The sequence below is a fragment of the Plectrocnemia conspersa genome, unplaced genomic scaffold, assembly GCF_051122295.1.
Source record: "Plectrocnemia conspersa isolate PC_06_02 unplaced genomic scaffold, ASM5112229v1 ptg000008l, whole genome shotgun sequence".
Lineage (NCBI taxonomy): Eukaryota > Metazoa > Arthropoda > Insecta > Trichoptera > Polycentropodidae > Plectrocnemia > Plectrocnemia conspersa.
Window position 1 is genome coordinate 10174128 of NW_028277172.1, and position 22058 is coordinate 10196185.

Sequence of the window (22058 nt, forward strand, 5' to 3'; positions counted from 1 at the left end):
AATTGCGATTTTTTTGTTTCAAATCCAAGGAGGACAAAAAAGGACAAAAGGATGACAACATCAGATCACCTTAATTGAGCAGTAATAATTACATATAACAACGATTGACGTGATCTAACAGCTAACGACATTATTACGCAGAGCATCATTATACATTCTCACTTCTCAGCAATTTTCATTACAACCACACTCTTAAATTGCCTTCTCATCTAATATCGTTATAACATAACTTAAACATAATACAGTGGTACCTCGACATACGTACTTAATTAGGAATTTTTTTTCTGTGATTCGTATCTCGAAACCAAATTTCACATTAGATTTTATTGAATACATAAATACCGAAAAGGATACACAAAAAACAAATATGTGCAGCGTGCGTTGCACACACAACTATTTCCATCGTATTTCAGATAAATTCCACGTAGTAACAATACATCGATTGGATACATAGCGCGCGCAAACGCAGTGCTCCGCGGTTCGTGTCTCGAATCTATGTTCGTATATAAAGGTATAAAAAAAGAAATATGAATATTGTTCATATGTAGAGTGGATCGTAAGTCGAGGTATTACTGTATATACCTTCACACGGTCAACGATGCTATAATAAAATTTAAATAAACTTTAAAATATTGCATTTTTTGTTAATTGAAATACTACACAAAAAATGTTGAAATTATTCATTTTAATTTTTACATGGGCAACTTTCCCGAGTGTGTCATGAAGAATTTGCCAAGTGCTTCAGTCCTAGTTTTTACAGACAATAACAAAGGACGTGACGAGAACTATGATGTCCTCTGGGGCCTACATTTATAGCTACTCGAACAGCGAAGGTTTGTCAACTATATTTTTAAGCAATTTCCAAAAGTGTTCAAATAAATATGCGGGAGCAATACATTATTTTGCTGACCACGATAAGAATACAAAGACTATCAGCGCCTCGTTTGCCGATCTTATTCATAACCTCATTAGTAACCATACATCTGAAAAAGCTACGCTAAGGTCCTTAGTAAAAGAAGACCTGTCGAGAATGTTTTCATCGAGATGGTAGGGTATTCCGTCTACAGCAAGAACCTTTAGAAGGAAATATTGTGAAAGAAATACAAGTTACCGGAATCTAAAATCGTATGCACTCTCGTGGAAATTTTCAAGCCGTCCGCACATAATATAATAATTAATTACAGTATTTATGTTATTACTATATAATTGAAACTGCAATTGATTCAAGTTGGGTTTTTGTGATACTCCAGTCGAGGTATTATATCTTTCTGAAAATTGTTTTCCATATTTGTCAATTTATGAAATGTAACTCTTTAAAATATGCGCCATAATCATTTTTTTCATTTTTTTTATACAAAAATAATATTTTGCGCGTTATTTTTATAAGAATTAGTGTATTAAAGTGTATATATTAGAATGTATGAATATTGAATACTCAAATTAGTTTGTATAAAGGCATCAGAACAGAAACCATATTTTGACATCATGGTCTACCGCTAAAAACATCAGAAGCAGTTTGTCAACAACGAACTAATCATCCGAATTCTAAAGCACGCTTTTAAACAATTTTCGTGGTATTACATTAAATGTTAAATGTATCAAAAAGCAATGGCTTTATCTACCAAAAAAGTGACCGATAAGTATCTAATTCTATATTTGTGTATATAATTGTTTATCGTAAAATTCTTATGAACTCTTGAAGCATCATAGTATTACTAAACAGTTTTTCATAAAATTTAAATTATTTTTATGTTATTAGTTACAGCATTTAAATCCAAAACAAGTTTAGTATTAAAAGTATTTTAAAATAAAGAATTTAAATAATTAAAAATGAAATTAGTATATTTTTATTATTTAACGTTTTTTTATTCGGCAGAGCAAGAGTAGCTGGCCGCAAAGCGTCCGTTTTGACAGATGAACGCCGTTTGGCCCAAGCGCCGCTGGCGACGGCCCGGTTTTGTTTTGAAGGCGGTCAGTTGTGCGCGGCGAGGCGCTCTAAGGTGTTGTGTGTGTTGCGTCGCGCGCGCGAAATGGGCGCCGTTTCCGCGTCGTTCGAGTGAAGTGTTTTTTGTTGTTTGTTTGTTGTCGCCGATGCGAACCGCCAACATGCCGGTGCTGATAGGCGTCGGCGAGTTCATCGAGGAGACGCGCGAGGACTACAACTCGCCGACCACTTCCACGTTCGTGTCCCGCATGCCGCAGTGCCGGTACACGGTCACTTCGCTCGAGGAGGTCTGACCCCTGGACATTATACTCTCGCATGTATCGCGAACAAAGCGCGCCGCGTCTTTTAACTCGTACAATCGCGTACGAGGATTATTGATAAATTCGTAAAAACGCCCATTATTTATACATATACACAGACATTTACTACGAAATATCTAATTCATTCAAACGTACACAACACTGGCACTGGCACAAAGCAGTGCTGACAACGCAATGACAGAAAAATTATAAACGGCGGCGACCAAGCGTATATTTCAGTATGATTAATTTTAAAAGGGGCCGCTAGCGTTTTGCATCGTTGCATTATTTAAATCGAATGTAAATAACGCTGACCTTGTGTCGTTGTTATAAAAAAACTCGGTGAAAGGATAATCGCCGATATGTAAACACTGAGCGTAAAAAAACATGGCCGATATTCGTCGTCTTTTACTTTTTTTCTATCGCTGAAAGCATTTGTCTTGAATTAATTGCTTATTTAAACTATTACAAAATATTAATAGCATTATTTTTATTTCGATATCGAATTACAACGCTCAAATTATGATTGACTTGTGACATTTTGCCATTAAACAACAGGACGTTCCAAGCCTCCCAAAATCCTTGGCAGCTTATCTTCGTGACGATTAAAATTCACATATTATCAGTAATTATATATTAATCTAGTTTTACAATAACAAATAAATTAATTTTGTATTGTTAACAAGCGAAAATACCTGTCGTTACTCGGACTCTTTGCAATTAGAAACAATAATATAAAAATACTTTTTTGTTTTGTTGCTTGGGCTAAAAAATAATATTAACTTAGAAATTCCATAAAATTATAATATTAATAGAATGTCCCTTGGACTTATTTTCAAGTTACAAGTCAGTTGCTATTTTTGCCTTTAACGCAGCTCAATTTCAATGGTAGCAATATTTTGATACACAATCCAGTTTCATTGCATAATTGAGACGAATTCATGCTACGACATAACATAATTACGGCGTTCTTCCAAGATTTGATCCCGAGTAGTGTGACTTATACAGCCAGTCATACGTTGAAAGATCTGTTAATAGTGCACCCGTTATGATTTATTTCTATGTAGTTAAAGTGTCAGTGTCGGACGGCGGTGTCGAATGCGTGAGTTCGTGTTAATTAAATAATCCTTGTTGGTGCCTCTCGAAATGCGGATACGGTCTTCTGAGCGATACGATAATAATTCAATACAATTAAATGTGTAAAGCAAATTTTATGTTTATCGTTTTATTTATTAACATGACCCATTTATTAATTAATTAACATGAATAACTACACATTAAAATACGTACATACGAAAATTTAGTATTTTAGAAACGGTATAAACAACATATTTCATATGATACATATGTTTACTTATCATTTGTGAATTATTAATCATAAAATATTACTTGAAACGTTTGATTTTTTTATTCAAGAACTTCTGAGAGTTACTTGACATCATAAAACATTTCGGCTTAAGCCGGTGATTTTAATATAGGTGCCTATCACTACATTTAAATGCTTATTGTAGGTTTCGTCCTTGGTGCGAATTTTTTTTTTGAGCTTTGGGATTTACTATGGCACAACCTTGAAATTTCCAAAATCGCATACTTTATAGTTATATATTTTAAGCTACATAGGACAGTTCCATTAACTAGCGCTCTGTATATTTTTGAATTTCGACTGGAAACATTCGTAAAAAAATTCGTTACGTCTTTGCAAAGTAGTTTTGTCATGGTTTTAAAACATATTGATGGTACAAGAAAACAAGTATGTACATATGTATCTTTCTATGCACATATGGGTTATGTTTTATGTATTTTTTATTGATCATTGTTGAGAAAGACTAATTTCAGTTATCCTAATTTCTATTCTTCATAAACAATTCAGGAATATTAAGTCAAACTGAAAGTGCTAAAACTACAATTAATTTTAGATCTTTTGTTAGGTTAGGTTTGGGTTTGAACAGAAAATAGCCGTTTCGCAACTGTCAAAAATAGTTTCATAGACATTTTAGATCAACATATTAGCGTCTTCAGTTAAATTATATTTTCGCTAATAGAAATATTTACCGGTGAAAATGTATTTGCGCTTTGAAAAATACACATTCACTAACAATTATACATCGCGTGTGAATAAATAATAAGTACGTAAATGTAATTTATTACTACGTATAAATTATATTTTCACTGGTAAAAATATATATCTACCGGTGAAAAGTTATTCTGATATAAATTCACTTAAATGACATGTTTTAAAAAATATTTTTGTATACATGCGATTTATGATAGAAAAATACCAATAAACTGCAATGCGCAAAATTATCATGACAACGTTAACTTGATATTAAAAAATAATGCCACGTTCTGAAGTAGTGTATATAATACGTATACACATTAACAAATTGGAATGCTTGGAGGCTGATCCAAACCTATACTACTATTTCCACCCTTTTAACATGTTTAGTAAATTTTAATTAATAACTGTGGCGTTTACATTTTGAAAAAGAATTGCAATGCTTTCAACAAATCAAATCATCGGCTGGTAACTGACCCTAATGCGAGGATGAACATTTTGTTCGACTACCTCTGGGATTTTCTTTTTGTTTCACTATGTTTTATGTTGGGTTAATTCTGCACATTTCACACAACAGCAAATTTAATTAAATTAATCGTTTATAGTATTACTTACAGGCTATTACGTTAATTATTGTTATATTATGGTAGTGTTATAAACCTTTAAACACTTCCGCTTATTCATACTATATATTATTAACTTAAAATTAAATGGACTGAAAAGTCCAATAAGCTTATACTATATCAGCAGCATATTATTCAATTAAATTAGAACGAAGCTTGCGCTCGAATAAATGTATTTATTATGCAAGTAACGTATTTGCAATGATAGTTGTAGAGCTATCATGATAATCCCATAAATTTGAATCAGTTTCCTTATTGGTATGAGGAGCTCCTAATGTATTTCTGTTGAGTTAATTTAAAAGCCAGTGATTTTCAATCACAAAAAATATGTAGGCGGTTCATTAGTCCTACCTTGGCTTGTGCGTCTCGTAGTTATTGTTTTTAAATTTTGTTGAATCGTTATTTGATTCCACGATAAGCGTGTTTAGACCACGTCGGGTTGTCACCACTGTGAGCATGTTTAATTCGCCGAAGCAGTCGCAATTATGGCCATTTCTATAAATTATTTCTTTAAAAAAATTGTTTCAGAAAAGTGCTTCCGAGTAACGTTTTATTTGGTGAACGGTCGCCATAGTGAGTTTTTAATGTTTTAATGTTAGATAACGACTACCACTTACATTATGCAAGTTGATAGGTAGCATCGCATAAACGACTGAAGAAAAATATTATTATTAGGCAAGCTTATTTAGCGCCCCAGGAAAAAATTAAGTTGCTTCCCCCCCCCCCCTCATTATATATATTCAAATATCATACACCAATTTTACTTTACCATCAATTATCTTTCGCAATAAAAAAGTAAAATTAACTAAAAGAATTTTATAATTTACAGTAAATCAAAATTACTACATAATAGTTGCTTATTGTATTACAATTATATCATAAATTTATTTTTAAAAATATCAGATCAACGCTGAAATGAAAAACAGCGGCAAATACGACTGTATGGTAACCACAGAACAAAGAATACAATAGAAGCAAATCAAAGTTTGCATAGAAGAGCGACGAGGTGCAAAGAATTTTAACCCTTTAATATGCTAACATTAAAAATATACCATTGAATTTCAGTGCAATCCCTTATTAATGAATGTAAAATTATTTAAAAAGTTATCAGAATATATTTTGTAAGCTTAAACATTATATAAATTACGTTTTTACAACCCCAATGCAAGTGACATGTTGCCAAAAATAATTTATAAGTAAGTTCAACATAAAAAAGTAGGTGTGTTATAGCATTTATAAGATTAAATAAATAAAGATTGTTTTAAAATTCGCTAGCTCTACGAAATAATTTTGATTGTTCTCTAATGGTCTCTGATCGTGTGCACACTATTGCACGTACTCTCACTAACTAATTTTAGTAGCATTGAACATTTTTGAATGAAATGTTATACCTTTAATTAAATTTTTTGCTGCTCCCAGGCTACCTGCCTCTCGGGCTGCCCTGGGTCTATCGATAATATGGCTGTGTCAACATGTCAAACTCAAGAAAAATAAATGATTCAGATTTTTTCTATAAAACATTTAAAATTTCAATCTGCATATAAACAATGTTTGTGGTCTCTAAATTTTAATATTTTTTTTTAAATGTGAGTGAATTATTATTTAATCTACTTCTTAAACTTTTATATATCACATGTAATGTACTTAAATGGCCGATAAACAAACTCGATTTTACATATCATGTTTTTTTTTTAAACTTCCGTTGTAACATGATAGCCCAATGCATAACTACGGGATACCCCATCCTGAAATCAAAGACTAGATTAGTTACATTTATTTTCTTAATTACAAACTATTATTTTAGCTTACGATCAATATATGTCACTATGCACGATCTGGTCCGATTTTTTTATTATTAATATTCATCTGTGAGATTAGGAAAATCTAGGAAAACCTAATCTGTATTGATCGATTAGACTTATAATTATATAATAATCAGTAATTCCGATTTCTCATGCACTTGCTTATACTTTGTATAGAATATAAGTTGTAAATCACTGCTCTAGAATAAATAATAAAAATATATTTCCTATTAAATTCAAAATATGTACAGCGGAACTCGCTTAGCCATAATTTAACATAATACCCATTTTTTGCTATATATGCATTGAATATAATTATTATTTAATATAAAAATATTTATATTCAAGGAGACTGAATCGTAAAATTTTAATCATATCGACTAAATGTTAATTAACAAATTTTCTTCGAAATACTTTCATTAATCCGTAAGACTTAAACTGTATAATAAATTTTAGATTTTGCTTATTAAAATATACAGACAGGTTTGGCGAATAACTGTGCATACTTTAAATTTAGTAATATTTTATGATGTATTTATATTTTTGCCTCCCGTTATACATATTAACATTCATAAAAAGTTAATAATTTAGAAGCTTTATAAAAAAAATACAGTTAAAAATGATCTCATTTTATCTTGATGCTTTTTAAAATGTACATATGCATGTATGCAAAACTCATTAATAACTCAGCTTAGTAAAAATACTGCTTGCAACCGGAGGTCTGTCATATGACATCTTGCGTGTATTAATCAACTATAGTTAGTTCGCAAACCGTGTCAATAATGCTTATCTCTCAATCGGGATTTCCTGATTGCCCAAAGCAAATACCGAGATCGTTTCATTTATGTTGTCAGTGAACGTTGACCAATGATTTATTATATTCAAATTGAATCAAGTTTGTTAACTCAGTGCAATATGTGGCACGTTTATGTAAATATGCGAGATATAAAACGCGTATTATGCAAGCATTTTACATTTAATGTTGCACTCAAATAAGGGTGGGATTTAACATGGAACTATTTTAAGAGATATATGCATTTAAATAAATACATTGTGCATTAAAATATGAGTATTAGCTAGTATTCATACTATCACTGAAAGTAGTTTTTTAATGCTCATTTTTTAATATTTTAATGCACAAATATTCGATTTAGTGCACATTACAAATAAAATGTTGCTCAATCTAATATGTTTTATTTACGAGACAAAGTATTTATTTAAATGAACATTTAAATTGTCCTCTTTTTATAATACTTCATCATAAAAAGTATCCAATTTGTACACGTTTTGTTGAATTGCTGCGGCCGTTTAAAAAAAATTAGTCACCGGCCGTCAACCCTAATTGGCCGTAATTGTTTAGTCGCTCGTATGAATTCATATTAAAACACGCGGTTATCTCGTTAACGGCAGTTTTAAACTTTGTCCGAGCGCACAATAAGGAAGTTGTTGCGTACGTGAGGGCGTTTACCGGATATTCAAAGCGAGTCAACGTCGGGCAAACCATACCATGTTGCTTTATAGTTGGAAGGGACCGAGTTGTGTTTTGACGCGCCCTTATTCAAAAACACAATAGCAACATTCGTCCATGTGACGCTGCCTTTATAAATTCCACCTAAAACACTATGAAATTACTTTTATCGCACAACGTCAATTTGCTGAACCACTCCCAGAGGTCGCCGTTGTGTCAGTTTTATGAACCACTTTTTCCGAGTTACTATCGCGTAATTTGTTATCGTGCCGTTACGGATAGCGAATCACGAGCAAATAAAACATCATTGATACAGCTATATACATTTTAGAAATGTCCAAAAAATAACGTTGACTCTTTTAATAGATGATTGAGATCAGATTTCTAGTTATCCACACTTTTTGAGAGCAGTCGCTAATTGATAGATTACACCCCGATATTAAATCACAATGCCGGTAGTGTATATTTCGTTATTGCCATCTCGACTCAATCCTGCAATTGGTATTCCGCTCGAATACCCAATAACGCCGCCCGTCACGGAAAATAATGAATACGTGCCTTATTTTCGCCGGATTTCGCATTGCAAATTCGCCATAGTAGCAAAAGTTCGCCCGAGACGCTGATTTGCAACATTGAGGTGTCTGCAATTTCGCAGGATTGCTAGGAATTAAAGCCCTGTGCCTCCGAGCACGATTGCGTAATCAAATATAATATTTGCTACCGAATAATAATCGAAAATGCCCCTGGAACCAATAAGTTATCAAAGTATTCGCATCTAACTCCTTTGCGATAATAGCATTGATTTATACGCTAAAGAAGTGATACGATCTCTAAATGAATACTAAAATACAGGATGAACCACTTCGAGTTTCCCATGTTGGCAGTACTGTAAATCAGACAGTTGTCAATAATTACGCGTGTTAAATGTTAGTTTGCAACATCACATTTTCGCTCAACGCGTTAAAATTGCTCTACAGAAATAACAACTCTACGAACTGTGTATCGAAATTTACGGGAGGATTGTGGTCAATTTCATCGTCCTACTGAGCGAACAATTCGCAACGTAGTGAAAAAAATGTATGATACTAGAAGCGTTGGAATAGGGTAAGGGTTGGAAAATATCGTGGCGCCCTTTTGTGTTTTTCTTATGGCTCTCTTTGGCGCATTTTGCATCAAGACTTGCACATACACCCGTATAAAATTCAAATAATACAAGAACTGAAGCTCAGGCCGTGGACAGCGAAAAATTTACGCAGATTGTATGTTAGAGCAGTAGGAAGTTAATGCTGATTTTTTAAGAAAAACTTCTCTGTTAAGGCACATTTCCACCACTCTAGCTATGTTAATAAGCAAAATTGCTTACTTCACCTTAGGAAAATCCTCATGTAATTCACGCGAGATCATTGCATGTCCAAAAAGTGACTTTGGTGCACATTGTGGTCAACTCACTGAACGTACAACGCACACGATGGTCAAGCGGCTTCAATTCTTCCAACTACTGTGCATTATGGCGAATCCAACTGCTGTGCATTATGGCGAATCAACTCATTCGGGCTCCCCTCAATACTATGCTCCAAATCAGAAACAACTTCTTCGGTATGCACTGTACGACGTCTCTGCGGATGCGTATTATCAATTAGAATATATGTGGTAAAATGGACGTAGCGCACCGTAAGTTTCGCAAACTGAACCACGATTTCCGAAATAAATTTGCACAATTTATCTATTAAGTCTATTTATGGTGAAATGGCAAACCAAACTGAGCACAAATCAGCTGTCAAATTGGCCGTCGCTGGCAAAAGTGTTACCAATTCGAAATACAGATATCTAAAAAAACTCCCTATATATTTGAATAATTAGGGGGGAAATGACTTCCTTTTTTTATAAATCCGCTGTCTAAAATGAGAGCGGTTCGTTTGATGTAGGGCCTTACTTTCGTTTGAAAGTATAAAGTGTCTTTTGTGATTAAAAGTTTCTTTTAAATATTTGCTCCGTTCATCGTCGAATGCATTTATATGTAGATGGTGTTTTTTTTTGTATTATTTTAAATTCGAGTGGTCGCCACTATATTACCATATTGTATTTAAGTTATAATATATTGTTGTGGTGTGCACCGGTGTCGAGTTGTTAGGCCCTGCGCATACATAAATATCAATGAGTTCAGAGAAAGAACGAAAGGTGTATTTTAACAGATTTCTAAATCTGTTTCCGTTCCATAACTTTTGAAGATACTCGACGTTGTCAATACGGCGCCTACCACGTTTACAATTTCTATTTTCTTAGAGGCTTAATGATGTGTCCACATATGCACACTTGACATAGCTCTTCAGCAGTGTCAGATAAACGAGTGGCTCTGTTGACTGACCTACATATAAAAGAGAACGCGACACCACAAGTCAATAGCACTATACTATTACATAACGGGTGTAAACTTTTTTTTTTTATTTTGATTTAAATTATAGACCACACTTGAATGTTATCTAGTAGTCACCCGACCGCGCCTTATCTCTCGCAACTCAAATTTAATTCCTTTCCGTTCAATGAATATAGGTCGTCATTCAATATAGCCGTAGTAATATTATTCACCGGTCAAATATCCGCAAAACAGGTTTAACGACGCCGAGCTCGGGCCACAAACGTTTGACCGAAATACCAAGCGGGCTTCTCGCTCTGCCGACGATGTTGTTTTGTTTTCATGGTGGACCCATCTTTGCACGAAAAGCTTCGACCTTGTCTCGATGCACGACCTTAACTTTGTTCTTACGCCTGTTTATAATGAAAATATTGACGTCATCAGGTGTAAGCGCTGTCTTTGACTCGGTGCCAAATCGCATTTATACATCTTAATTGTGCGATTGAAAATTGTGCTTCCAAGAATTCAGATGGCGAGCGCTTCAGGACTCGCGGTTACTTCGCCCATTTCCGTCTTTGCATCCTGCGTTGTGGTTTATGTTCAGTCGTAAACATTTAAAGGAAGTCCGTCACTCATTATTTACTACTACACTTTCATTGTGAACGAAGAAAGTGAAGAACGTTTGGTGCATCTGTGTCCTGTACAATCAGCGACCGGTTTGCAAAAAAAGATTTATTAACACCGAGGTCGCTTAACCATCTGTAATTTGCGGTTCGAGTACTTTCCCTTTCGGTTTTCGCTGCTGCAAGTATCCATATTTGGCAGTGCGGTATAATCTGTCACCATTGCGCAACCGAACTATGATGGAATGCTTTGAGAGCTTTGTACAAATATTAACTGAGAAAATCATAGGTAATTACTACTCAGCTCATTAGACACGGTGCCGTCCGCCTTCTAAAAATACATTATGCATGTTGCATTGAAAGTGCTGGGCGTTAAAAACGACCGTTTTACATTCTTCTCGTTCCGTTCTTGAAGTTCAAAGGCTGCTGCGCCGCCGTTATGTATAACCATCTATATATGACTAATACAATTCTGTCTCAGCAGACGTACGAATGACAAAGAAATTAAAAGAATACACGTGACGCATACACGCGGTCCTTGCAGACAGCGCGACGTCGATATACGAGGCGAACGAAAACTAATGCACGCGATAAGATCACGATTATAAAAATATCTATATTAGTACAAAGGCGATGTTTTCTTAAAAACATAATTTTGATACAAACGCCTGTGGTCTGGAGACCAGCCAAAAACGATTGCTTTGACACTTGACAATGACCAAGAACTTTCTGGAGTCTAGGTCGTAACAGATAGCTCAACTAAAACCACTTTTACTGTCCTACCTTTATGTAATACATCAATAATTTACCTCAACGTGAATCATATTTTATACATAAGAGCGATTCAGGTTGTTTTTATTGAATTAGTAATAATGATTCACATTACTACTGATTGTATGAATCGTTCGTTCAATTGCTCTTTCAAGGCCTCGCACCTCAAAACGACCGTCGGATCGTTGCACTTTTTGTTGTACTGTTCGCTCTCGTCGTTATGATGATTCAGATTATTATCGCATTGTTAATACTCGGCGTTCATTTGCTTTCGTTCGATTCGAATCGGCTATTGTATATCATGCCGCAAAAAATGCGGTCGAAACTGGCAGTATCAACAAAAACTGACAAGCAGATTCGGCCGGTTCGGCGACGACGGTCTGCGCATACTTTGAGTGAAATCAACCGCAACGAAAACCGCACTAACCAATGCATTTTTCAATCCATTAATCAATAAATGAGCTACAATAATTTTACAAAAAATAGGGAAAAGCATAGCTCGTATTTCAATACTAGATAGTGACAAGAAATATGAAACACATATGGGTTGTATATAACTCTTATTTGCAGGTGTAAATATATAGTATAATTAATATAGGACAGATACAGTTTAGCAATAAGGCCAGGTCCACATTGACGCACAGTTGATAGTTACAGGACAGCACAGTTTCTGTGACACCATGTTTGGAGGAAAAACACCGCGAATTGAGATGCAGAGCAGGGCAGGGCAGTACTGCGCCGGACGTGGCCTGCCCCACGCTGATGTATCTGACACAGAAACACGTGTGACACGTGCCACCTTTCAGTTTTCGTTTATTTTATTTCATTATATATTATCAGTTTTTTAAATCCTTTGTTAACAATTTTTCATAATAAAATTTTGGGGACGTAGCCCTAGGAGTGGTTGATCTCGCTGTCAATGACACTCTTCGGTGATTAGATTGTTTATTAAGTTATAATTACAATTTTGACTATGGACGATTACGGCGTGACGTGTCTTGCAATGAAGGTGTGCAGGTGATGATGTCTCAGGGCTCTGTGGCTGCGTGCGGCGAGTGTCAGGTGTGATCTGCAGGTCTGTCGGTGAGGGCGCGTGGCTGGTTCCTCCGATGACTGCTGGTAGATCTTGGCTCTCTGGTTGTCTACGTCACTGGCTCTGCTGTCTGGTGCCTCCGTCTCTTGTCTCGGATCGTCTGCCCTCTCCTCGTCGGAATCCGGGCTTATATCCTTTAGGGGGATGCACGCTAACTGGCCAATCACGATTGTGCATCGATCTCCTAGCCAATCGCTACAGTGGCTTCTTAGAATTCGAGAAATCGGATGTGTACATCGAAAGCCAGTTTTTTGCTTGGCTCCAGACTTTCGAATTTTAAGGAAAGGGTTTGCATTGTGGTACCGTTTTGTCACAAAAGGGATTCTCTTAACGACCCGTGTTGTATGGTCAAAAGAAATCCCTCTTGCGCCATGATGTTTGTCTCATTGTTAATGAATGAACGTTTTTGGTCACGGTCATTAACAATGAGACAATCGCCCTTCTAAATGTGCTTAAATGTGTGGTCCCCACAAAAAAATTGTTCTAAGCTTTTTTTCGTGTTTCCATATGTTTGTATATATTATCAGTTTTTCTTGAGGAACATAAATTAAAATAAAATAACCTCAAAAATACTGTCGGTTTTATTTGGTTCCAATTGGTGTTTGAGCATTGCATCCCTTTGTATAAAGTACTTTAAACTCTCCTCGACTTTCTTGTCAGTGCAAATTTCCCTCGAGTTCCTCTTTTTTTCATGTACTCACTTTTCCACAGCTTTACCTTTCTTGACTTCTGATTGAGTAACAATTATGTTTCTAACTCGCAATCTGAATCTGATTCAGAACTCAAATCAAGGTATTCTAAAAAAAGTTTTTGCTCACTCGATTTTAGTTAGAGCACAAAATTTAAAACAGCACTGCCCCTGCATTTGTAAAACTGCCGCACTAAACTGCTATCCAATGTGCGTGGGCAACTGTGCCACACAATTTTTTTTATCGAGCAGCCATGCCCGACTGCTTCACACAGCTCAATATGCGCCTTAGTTAAAAGTCTAATTCAAATATATTTATTTTGGAATCGTTTCAAATCGAAAAAATATATTTTTAGAAGGATCTTAAGACGCAATTTAAAGCAATTTTATAACTAAACTTTCTATTAATTGACATTATAGAGTTACATTATAATATATTATATATAGAAAACACTAGTTAACAGTGATAAAAAATGCCACTGGCGATATTTGTAACGGAGCACATTATCCGAGGGCACAGACACTCGGCGACGCGCCATCTAGAGGCGGTAGAGCGTGCTAGGAAGTCGTAGTTCTTAACCGTCGTGTACCGAGACAAATTCAAAATTAGTATTAATGAACTAAAGGTTAATATAATAGTGAAATTAATTTAGATGTTTAAAATGTATTTTATCGAAATCGAATTTATATTTATATATAGCTTTCAATTAAAGCGACTGTTGCTAAAATAACAAGGTTCTCGTTTAGCCGAGGATGTGTTCTTTTGCAAATATCCCTCCCACACTCAACTCGGATGTGATAGTAGCAGCAATTAAGGCACAGAACAGCTTACCACCAGCCCAATTGAGTTTGTTTCGACAGGCGTATAAATTTTTTTGTACGTTAATACATCTGACCGATATTAAATAGTAGGCATATTTTTCAATCAAAACCGAGCTCTGATCGACAGTCCAAGGTTGGTTTGTCATTGTTCGAAGGCAATATTTGCATCGTGACTTGGTGCATATTTTGAATACAATGATGGCGTCGATAAATAGCATACATGACAATGGACATTAGTCGAGCCCGGTCCGATAAACGTCGCATGTAACATTACTTCCTCGCGCAAGCGTCTGGAATGCAATATCACGCCTTTGATCCATATCGATAAAGCGAGATGAAACTTCATAGACCATTGTCTCGCACTATGTTTATTTACGCCTTTGCGGATTCAATCTATGCAAACGCGCAAGAAACGAATCGACTATACAGATGATATTGTAAAAACTGAATTCCTTGGGTTAATAGATATAAACGCTTCGTTGCAGTCGCTCTGAATCCCTGTGCAGTCTTTAGGACCTGTCGGCTTTGCATAATAACACGCTCTTCTAAAACTGGTTGTTCTGGCTTGGCTCTCTCTTTTCTATCTTGCAAGGTCGTCGTTTTTTTTTTAAATAAAGGTTACTCACAATACAAAAGATGTTAACTGTTGAAACATCCGTATCGTCCGATCGTTAAACTTTTCCTGTCCAATTTGCTAGCGTCGATCGTTGTGCAATTTCGCGATCCTCCCCAATCGATGTATCCGCGTGTATATAAATAACTGTGATTGTTGGTAAGCATTGTAATTTTCATTTGCGAAATTGAACCGTTAGTCTATCTGTGCCCAATTTATAATGATTGGGTTCTCCGGCTTAAACTTTCGACGTTCGCATATCACTTATCTCTGCCATGCGATTCAAATCTAGCAATCTAGATATATACATATGTAGAGTATCAATCTTAGCTATGTTAGAATACAAGTATGAAATAAAATGGTAGCTGTTTGTATATAGCGTCTGAGCAATTTATTATGCATTATACCATGGTTTCCCAAACTATGTTCCGCGGAACACTGGTGTTCCGCGGATCCAAAATAGGTGTTCCGCGGAGCCAAAATAGATATTTCACAAAAATTTAGAGTAAATTAAAAAAATTGTTAGTCTTGCTAATACATAAAAATTGTACATACTGAAGTGAGATTGCTATCCAGAGGAAAAGCACAATTAAGACTATGAACTTCGAAATGAATTATTAGTTTTCTTGAAGGCACAAAATAATTTGCAACATCATTTTATAAAATGTTTAACAAATCCTTCCTGGTTGATACATCTTGCATATCTGGCGGATATTTTTACAAAGTGTAATGGTGTTAACTTATCATTACAAGGAAAAAGTTTACAAGTACAATTTTTAATATGAGAGATAAAGTTGAATTTTTTGATAAAAAAATACAATTTTGGATTTTATCAATTGAATCTAATAATTTTGATTGTTTTCCTAACTTGGATGAATGTTTAAATGAATTGAATTTTCAAGTTGATAGAGAAGTTTCACAAGTATTTTTAGAACACCTATATAACTTGAAAACTACTCTTTCAGAATATTTTCCGAAAACTAGTAAGGACGATTCCTGGGTTCGGAATCCATTTTCCGTGAAAGTTAAACCAATGGGCTTAATATTAATATTAAAATTAAGCGCAAGGGATTATGAGAACTTAATTGATTTAATTAATGACTCTGATTTGAAACAAAAATATAAAGATCAGCCATTAAATGATTTATGGGCGAGTCTGACTGAAGAGCTCCCTAATGTGTCAAAACAAGCTCTGATTTGTTTACTTCCGTTTTCCACGACGTATTTATGCGAAATGGGATTTTCTAAATATATTGCAACAAAAACAAAATACAGAAATAATATTGTGCCTGATATAAAAAAAAAAAATTTAACAACCCAAAATCATCAGAGTCATTAGGAGTTTTATTTATTTGTATTTTTATGTTTATTAATTAATGATATTTCTTTAATAACATTTTTTATTTTTATTTTTACTATTATGAATTACCAAACCTAAAAAATAAGCTAAGTGTTCCGCCAAAATTTTCGGATTTGCCAAGTGTTCCGTCGCTCAAAAAGTTTGGGAAACCCTGCATTATACGATTCGAATTGGCAAGTGTTGATATTAGCGCCGACTTCATACAACAAAATGGTTTTGTTAAATGGGTCAAGTAGAAAGCAAAGTGCAAGAGTCAGAATCGATCGCATCTTTTGATGTCGCTATGCATGTTTTGTTTCAAAAAGCGCATCCGTGCGAATGATTTAATTTCTCAAGGAGTAATTGCTTAATGAAACCTACTTTGTCAATAAACGTAGGCATCAAAAGCTCTATAGAGAGTCACTTTATCTGCGTCGCCTCAATATAATTATCGACTCTTAAGGAGTTCATTATTATTCGATCCGATGGTACTCAATTTTAATTCGATTCTTGAAGCTTACTTAATTTAATTTGTGTGCCTAAAGTTTTTTTTTTCGTTGTCCATGAATACAAATTAAAATTAAAATACGCCGTTTTCGTGTTCACTCTTGCGCAAAACTGAAGATTAGCAAAATTATACACGCTAGCACGCGCAGTTTGAACGGAAGATGTCTAAATTAAACTATTGGCGTTTTCTTTATTCTTCTCAACTAAACAATGTACAATTTACTATTGTGTTACATCCAATTAGTTATGCGATGTTAACTCGTATTGTTTAACTTAATTAAACGAATGTTGACTACCGTTTATGGTCTTGTCTTTCGTAATTAGAGAATCAAGTTTGACTTTTAAACCCCGAAAGTCCCCGGCGTAATTCGATCTTTCGGGATTGAAACGTCCTTTGTAGCGGTAACGAGCTTGTCACCAAACCGAGTAAACGATACGTGTAATCGAACGTTGTTTCAGAATGCGCTAACTCCGATGTCGATCGACCTTATCCATGTTTGATATATAATTACACGTGCGAATCTACTTTAACTGTCGTGCCATTAACCTTAAACGGACAAAAACTTTTTCTCTTTTGAATCTACTGCGGTCCAATTTATTTAAGATACACACTGTACCAGTTCTAGATGTTGGGACTAACAATTTAAAAAAATATGAATTTAATCCATTACAATTTAATTTTCTTCTTTTAGCTGGCTCAGAACAAATCGATCCAACGAAAGTGTTAAATTATTAAGTCAGGAAAGTCCTGACAAGTGGACCCAAACATGAACCTTTACCTGACAATTTTTTTTCTTATTGAATCCACTGCGGTCCAATTTATTTAATCACAAAATTAAACATTCTTACCTATTATTTATATATAATTTATTTAGGGTATACCCTGTACCCATTTCAGATGTTGGGACCACAGCCTGAATAAAAACCACCCAAGAATGCAATGCTATAAGAAAGAATATTTCGCTCAATCTTTGTGAATAGTATTTAGTTAATGTTCAATATTGTAATCACACAACACCATTGGTTCTTAACATATTTTTAATCACACGGAATTTATTGTAGTTTTTTTATTTATTAGTTTGATATATGAAACACTAATGTATGTGCATTACAATTACTTACATATTTATATCCTTGATGTTTGGTTATGTTTGTCCATTGAATAATATTTTTCGAAGCTTGGTTCATTTATATATTACAATTTCTCTCTTGCATATATTTTTATTGCTTATGATAGACCTAATTGTACTAGTTAAATATATTTTTTTGGAAAAGTAAATTGGTCATTATACAGCACTGTAAATCAGACAGCTGTCAATAATCACGCGTGTTCAAAGTGTCAAATGCATGGACGTCGCTTCAACCTTTTCGATTTTATTCATATTCATATATTTCATTAAATTACATACATTTTTCCATGTTTAAAATCGACGTTAAAATCAATAGAATCAATAAATCAAACAATTTACACGTCTATGTTTTGAGCGGCTGGCACAAACTTGTCAAATAGTTATTTCCAAAATCCATCGATGGATTAACAGATTTTACGACGAATTTAGTAGTTTTACAATTTCAGATAAAGTGGTTAGGAATTACTTTATACCGTAATATATTAACAGAAGTATCTCTATGTAACTAATGAAATCAAGACATTTAAAATGGCTTCAAAAAATAGAAAATGTATTGGGCATGACATAGATGCATTTGGAATTCTAAAGGTTAATCCAAACTGAGAAGTACGGTTCTGCTTTGAATTTATTTCGTGCGACATTTGGATGGATGAAGTGCAAAAAGTTGAATTCACCGTTTCACCTGAATGCAAATGGCTGACTTTGGCTTCTGTATCTGCAATTTGAGGCACGTATAGAGAATAATAATAGTGGGATGCGGTCAATGGCGGTTCGGAAAGCTTCTCGCAATAAGAAAACATCTTCACCATAGCCTCTCATACGTCGTACATACGGCGATAGAGCGATACCAAGGCATGGGTATAATAATCCCTAATTGAATTTCCGCATGGCGGTCCTCCTCGCCTCGCGAGCATTAGCCGCAAAGATAAGACCCGAGTTTTTTTCGCTTCCACGACAAAATCGAGCCGAAATAAAACCGTAAACGCGTGATGAAAATTTGAAAATACACGGCGATTACACGCGTATTAAAAAATGACGCACTCTCTCGTGCGAGCCAAGAGGTTTGTCACGTTATGTGGCACCGTTAGTAATCTAAATTTAGTTGTTGGACGAGTTTTGTGTGTTTACTGTATAGTCTGCGGTAAAGCACCATTCGTATATAAAATCTTATTATGAAAGAAAGTAGCAGTTAACAACAACACGCAACTAACTGTACTTAAACCAAACATAAAAAAAGTTATATTCATACAAATAGATAAAGAAATTTCCTCTTACCTTACAATGCAATGCTTTGTTGTATCTCCTTTCGTTAGTGACCTACAAATAATTTTTGATATGTCATCTTTACTTCAACTCGATTCACCTGTCCTCTTGAATTCATGTTTTAAATATTAATTAATTGCAACATTGAGTATCTTACCTCAAATTTTATTGGCATTAATTATGACATTCAAACTGATTAAACTCCCACCGCACTCCACAAAAATGGTAAGACGGGATGTTGAACCTGCTTCACTGCTGGTTTATTTTCATAAATCTACCGTTTTAATGCATTCTGTCTAAGAATGCCATCGTCCTAAGGCGTCGCGACGCCGTTTGCAGACCAATTATTACTCTTAATAATATTCATAGAATGTAAACCAATATGAGGTCTCTCGGATAGATGGAACAATTACGCTTTAATAACTAAATTAAACCTGTATTTTTTGACATTGAACACGTGCAAGTTCGCTGATGGACCGTGGGCGATATTTGTCGATGTAACATTATATCATCTTGAATATGCTATAGCACAGAAAGAGCCTGGAACCATATGGTAAACTTGTACTAAGTCGTTTTTGAATAGGGAGTAGACAATGCCTATATATGTATGTATGTTAATAGTTACAACTTACCTTTCGTGTATCTAAATATAATGAATATGTAAGAGTCGTTCAAATAAGTACTGATATTCAAAGACGCATTATGGTAAAATTTTATTAAAATTTCGCACTATAGTTTTGCTTTTTTTGCTTTGAGCTTTAATGCTTTTTTTTGAGCTCGATGTTTCAAAACGAAGAAAATACTTTATTGTCGGTTTGTTATTTATTTATTTTACTCTGTAATATTTACAAATTACAAAATATTGCCAAGCAATTTGTGCAATATTGATAATAATATACATACTTGCTATGTTGTTGTCGCCTAGTGCTGCGCCGTCTTTGTAGTGTCCTAGTCGTTCCGAAGATCGGGATCACTTCCCAAAATTCAGGACGAACCAGAACATATTTCAGAGAAAGGGTACGCATAAGGTCACCTCAGATATTTTTGAACAAAAATTTCCGAGTTAACCTTTTTCTTTTAGATTCCACCATACATTTTTGACGAAAATGTCTGAGGTGACGTTGTTTTTAGCTATCCTGATTTAGAGCTTCATAATCACGACAACCCTATTAAAGGTTGAAGCGCGTGTGGCCGTTTTTAAGTGATATGACAGTGTTCTGGTTTATATACCATCGAGGAAAGAGAAGAATCCAACGTCTTGGACTATTCCTCGATCTTTTGACCAATGCAGATAATTCGCTTTGTTTGTGTCTATACATTATATTATATATAATCTGACGTCTTTCTCATTGGATTGACAGATTGTATTTGCGTAATATTTTTTTAAAGAGGGGGGGGGGTTCGCCCCGGGCGGCACATACCCTAGCTACGCCACTGCTTGCGACACAAAAAGTAAGGGATTTTTGGGAATAAATCCCTAGTTGTATTGATTTATTTGCGACAATTTAGGCATTTTTTTATATAACCATTGTTTTATTACTTTTAACGTCAAATTTTGAAAATAATTTTTGATACTTGTTAATTAGGCACGGCGTAACGCTCAAAAGTCACCAGCTTTTACATAATTTTTTTAACGATTTTCAGTAATCGTCAAACTGTAAACTGCATACCATTAAAATAAAAAAATACTACTTACTAACGGGTCAAAACTAGTTTAGGGGTAAATATTAGTGGCAAAAGTACTGGTCGATTAGTGCCAGGCCTACGCCGGGCTTGCATATACGTATACGAGCACGCTTATAATGAATCAACATGGCGCATGCGCAAAGGTCGTCTTAACAATCGACCTACCGACGAGTCTAGAATTAAAAAAATTAAAAAAAGTGCTTTGTTAAGATAATTTTATTGGTGTTTTTCAATCTGCGGTTCGCATAAAATCAAAATTAAAATCATAAACTTTTATTTCTAGTTAAAAAAATATTTACAAATACACTTAATATAAATAAAATAATTAAAAATGGTGGTTTTAAGGAAATGCGCTATTTTTTTCCACGAATACATTGCGCGGTGGGTTCTGAAGAAAAAAAATATGGATATATTTTACTATAAATAAACTTAAATAAAAGTTAAATTTAAGTATTTTCCTGTTATTAAAAAAAATATTTATTTATTTCTATTTCATGTTTATACATTTTATTTGTTTATATATAATTATATTTTTATTGAAAATGTTTGTGTTCAAACATACAATTCTTGCAAGAACCAGTTTTGTTGGGTTCATGATTCTGACCAACGCTCACTCGCTGCGGCAGAGCGTAAGTATAAGTCAGAACAGTGAACACCCCATGAATAAACTCTGCAACGAATTTACTTAAAAAATCCATTTATAATTATATATAAATAAATAAAAAGAATAAATATTTTTTTAGAATAAATTTGCCGCCCGACAACAGGAAAGTACCGAAAAATTAACTCATTGATTATTAAACCAAATTTTGATACTTGTTTATTATCACGGCGCCACGCTCAAATTTGAAAACTAAAAAAGTCCATTTGCTGTTCAAACCCAAACCTAACCTAAACAAATAAACTAATTTACCATTATTTTATTCGTTTATGTTAGGTTTGTTTTTGTACAGCAAATGCTAAATTTTAGCGTGGCG

General features: G+C 34.4%; 1 protein-coding gene across 2 annotated transcripts in view; it reads left to right on the plus strand.

The window, feature by feature from the left end:
• The first annotated feature begins 1974 nt into the window (after positions 1-1974).
• Asap (ArfGAP domain of ASAP) overlaps positions 1975-22058 on the plus strand; it is an 84617-nt gene continuing 64533 nt past the window's right edge. For both annotated transcript variants that reach the window (XM_088191174.1, XM_088191175.1), the window contains exon 1: positions 1975-2232. In XM_088191174.1, coding sequence (XP_088047300.1) covers positions 2092-2232 — 141 coding nt within the window. In that variant the 5' untranslated portion in view covers positions 1975-2091. The remainder of the gene's footprint in view (positions 2233-22058) is intronic.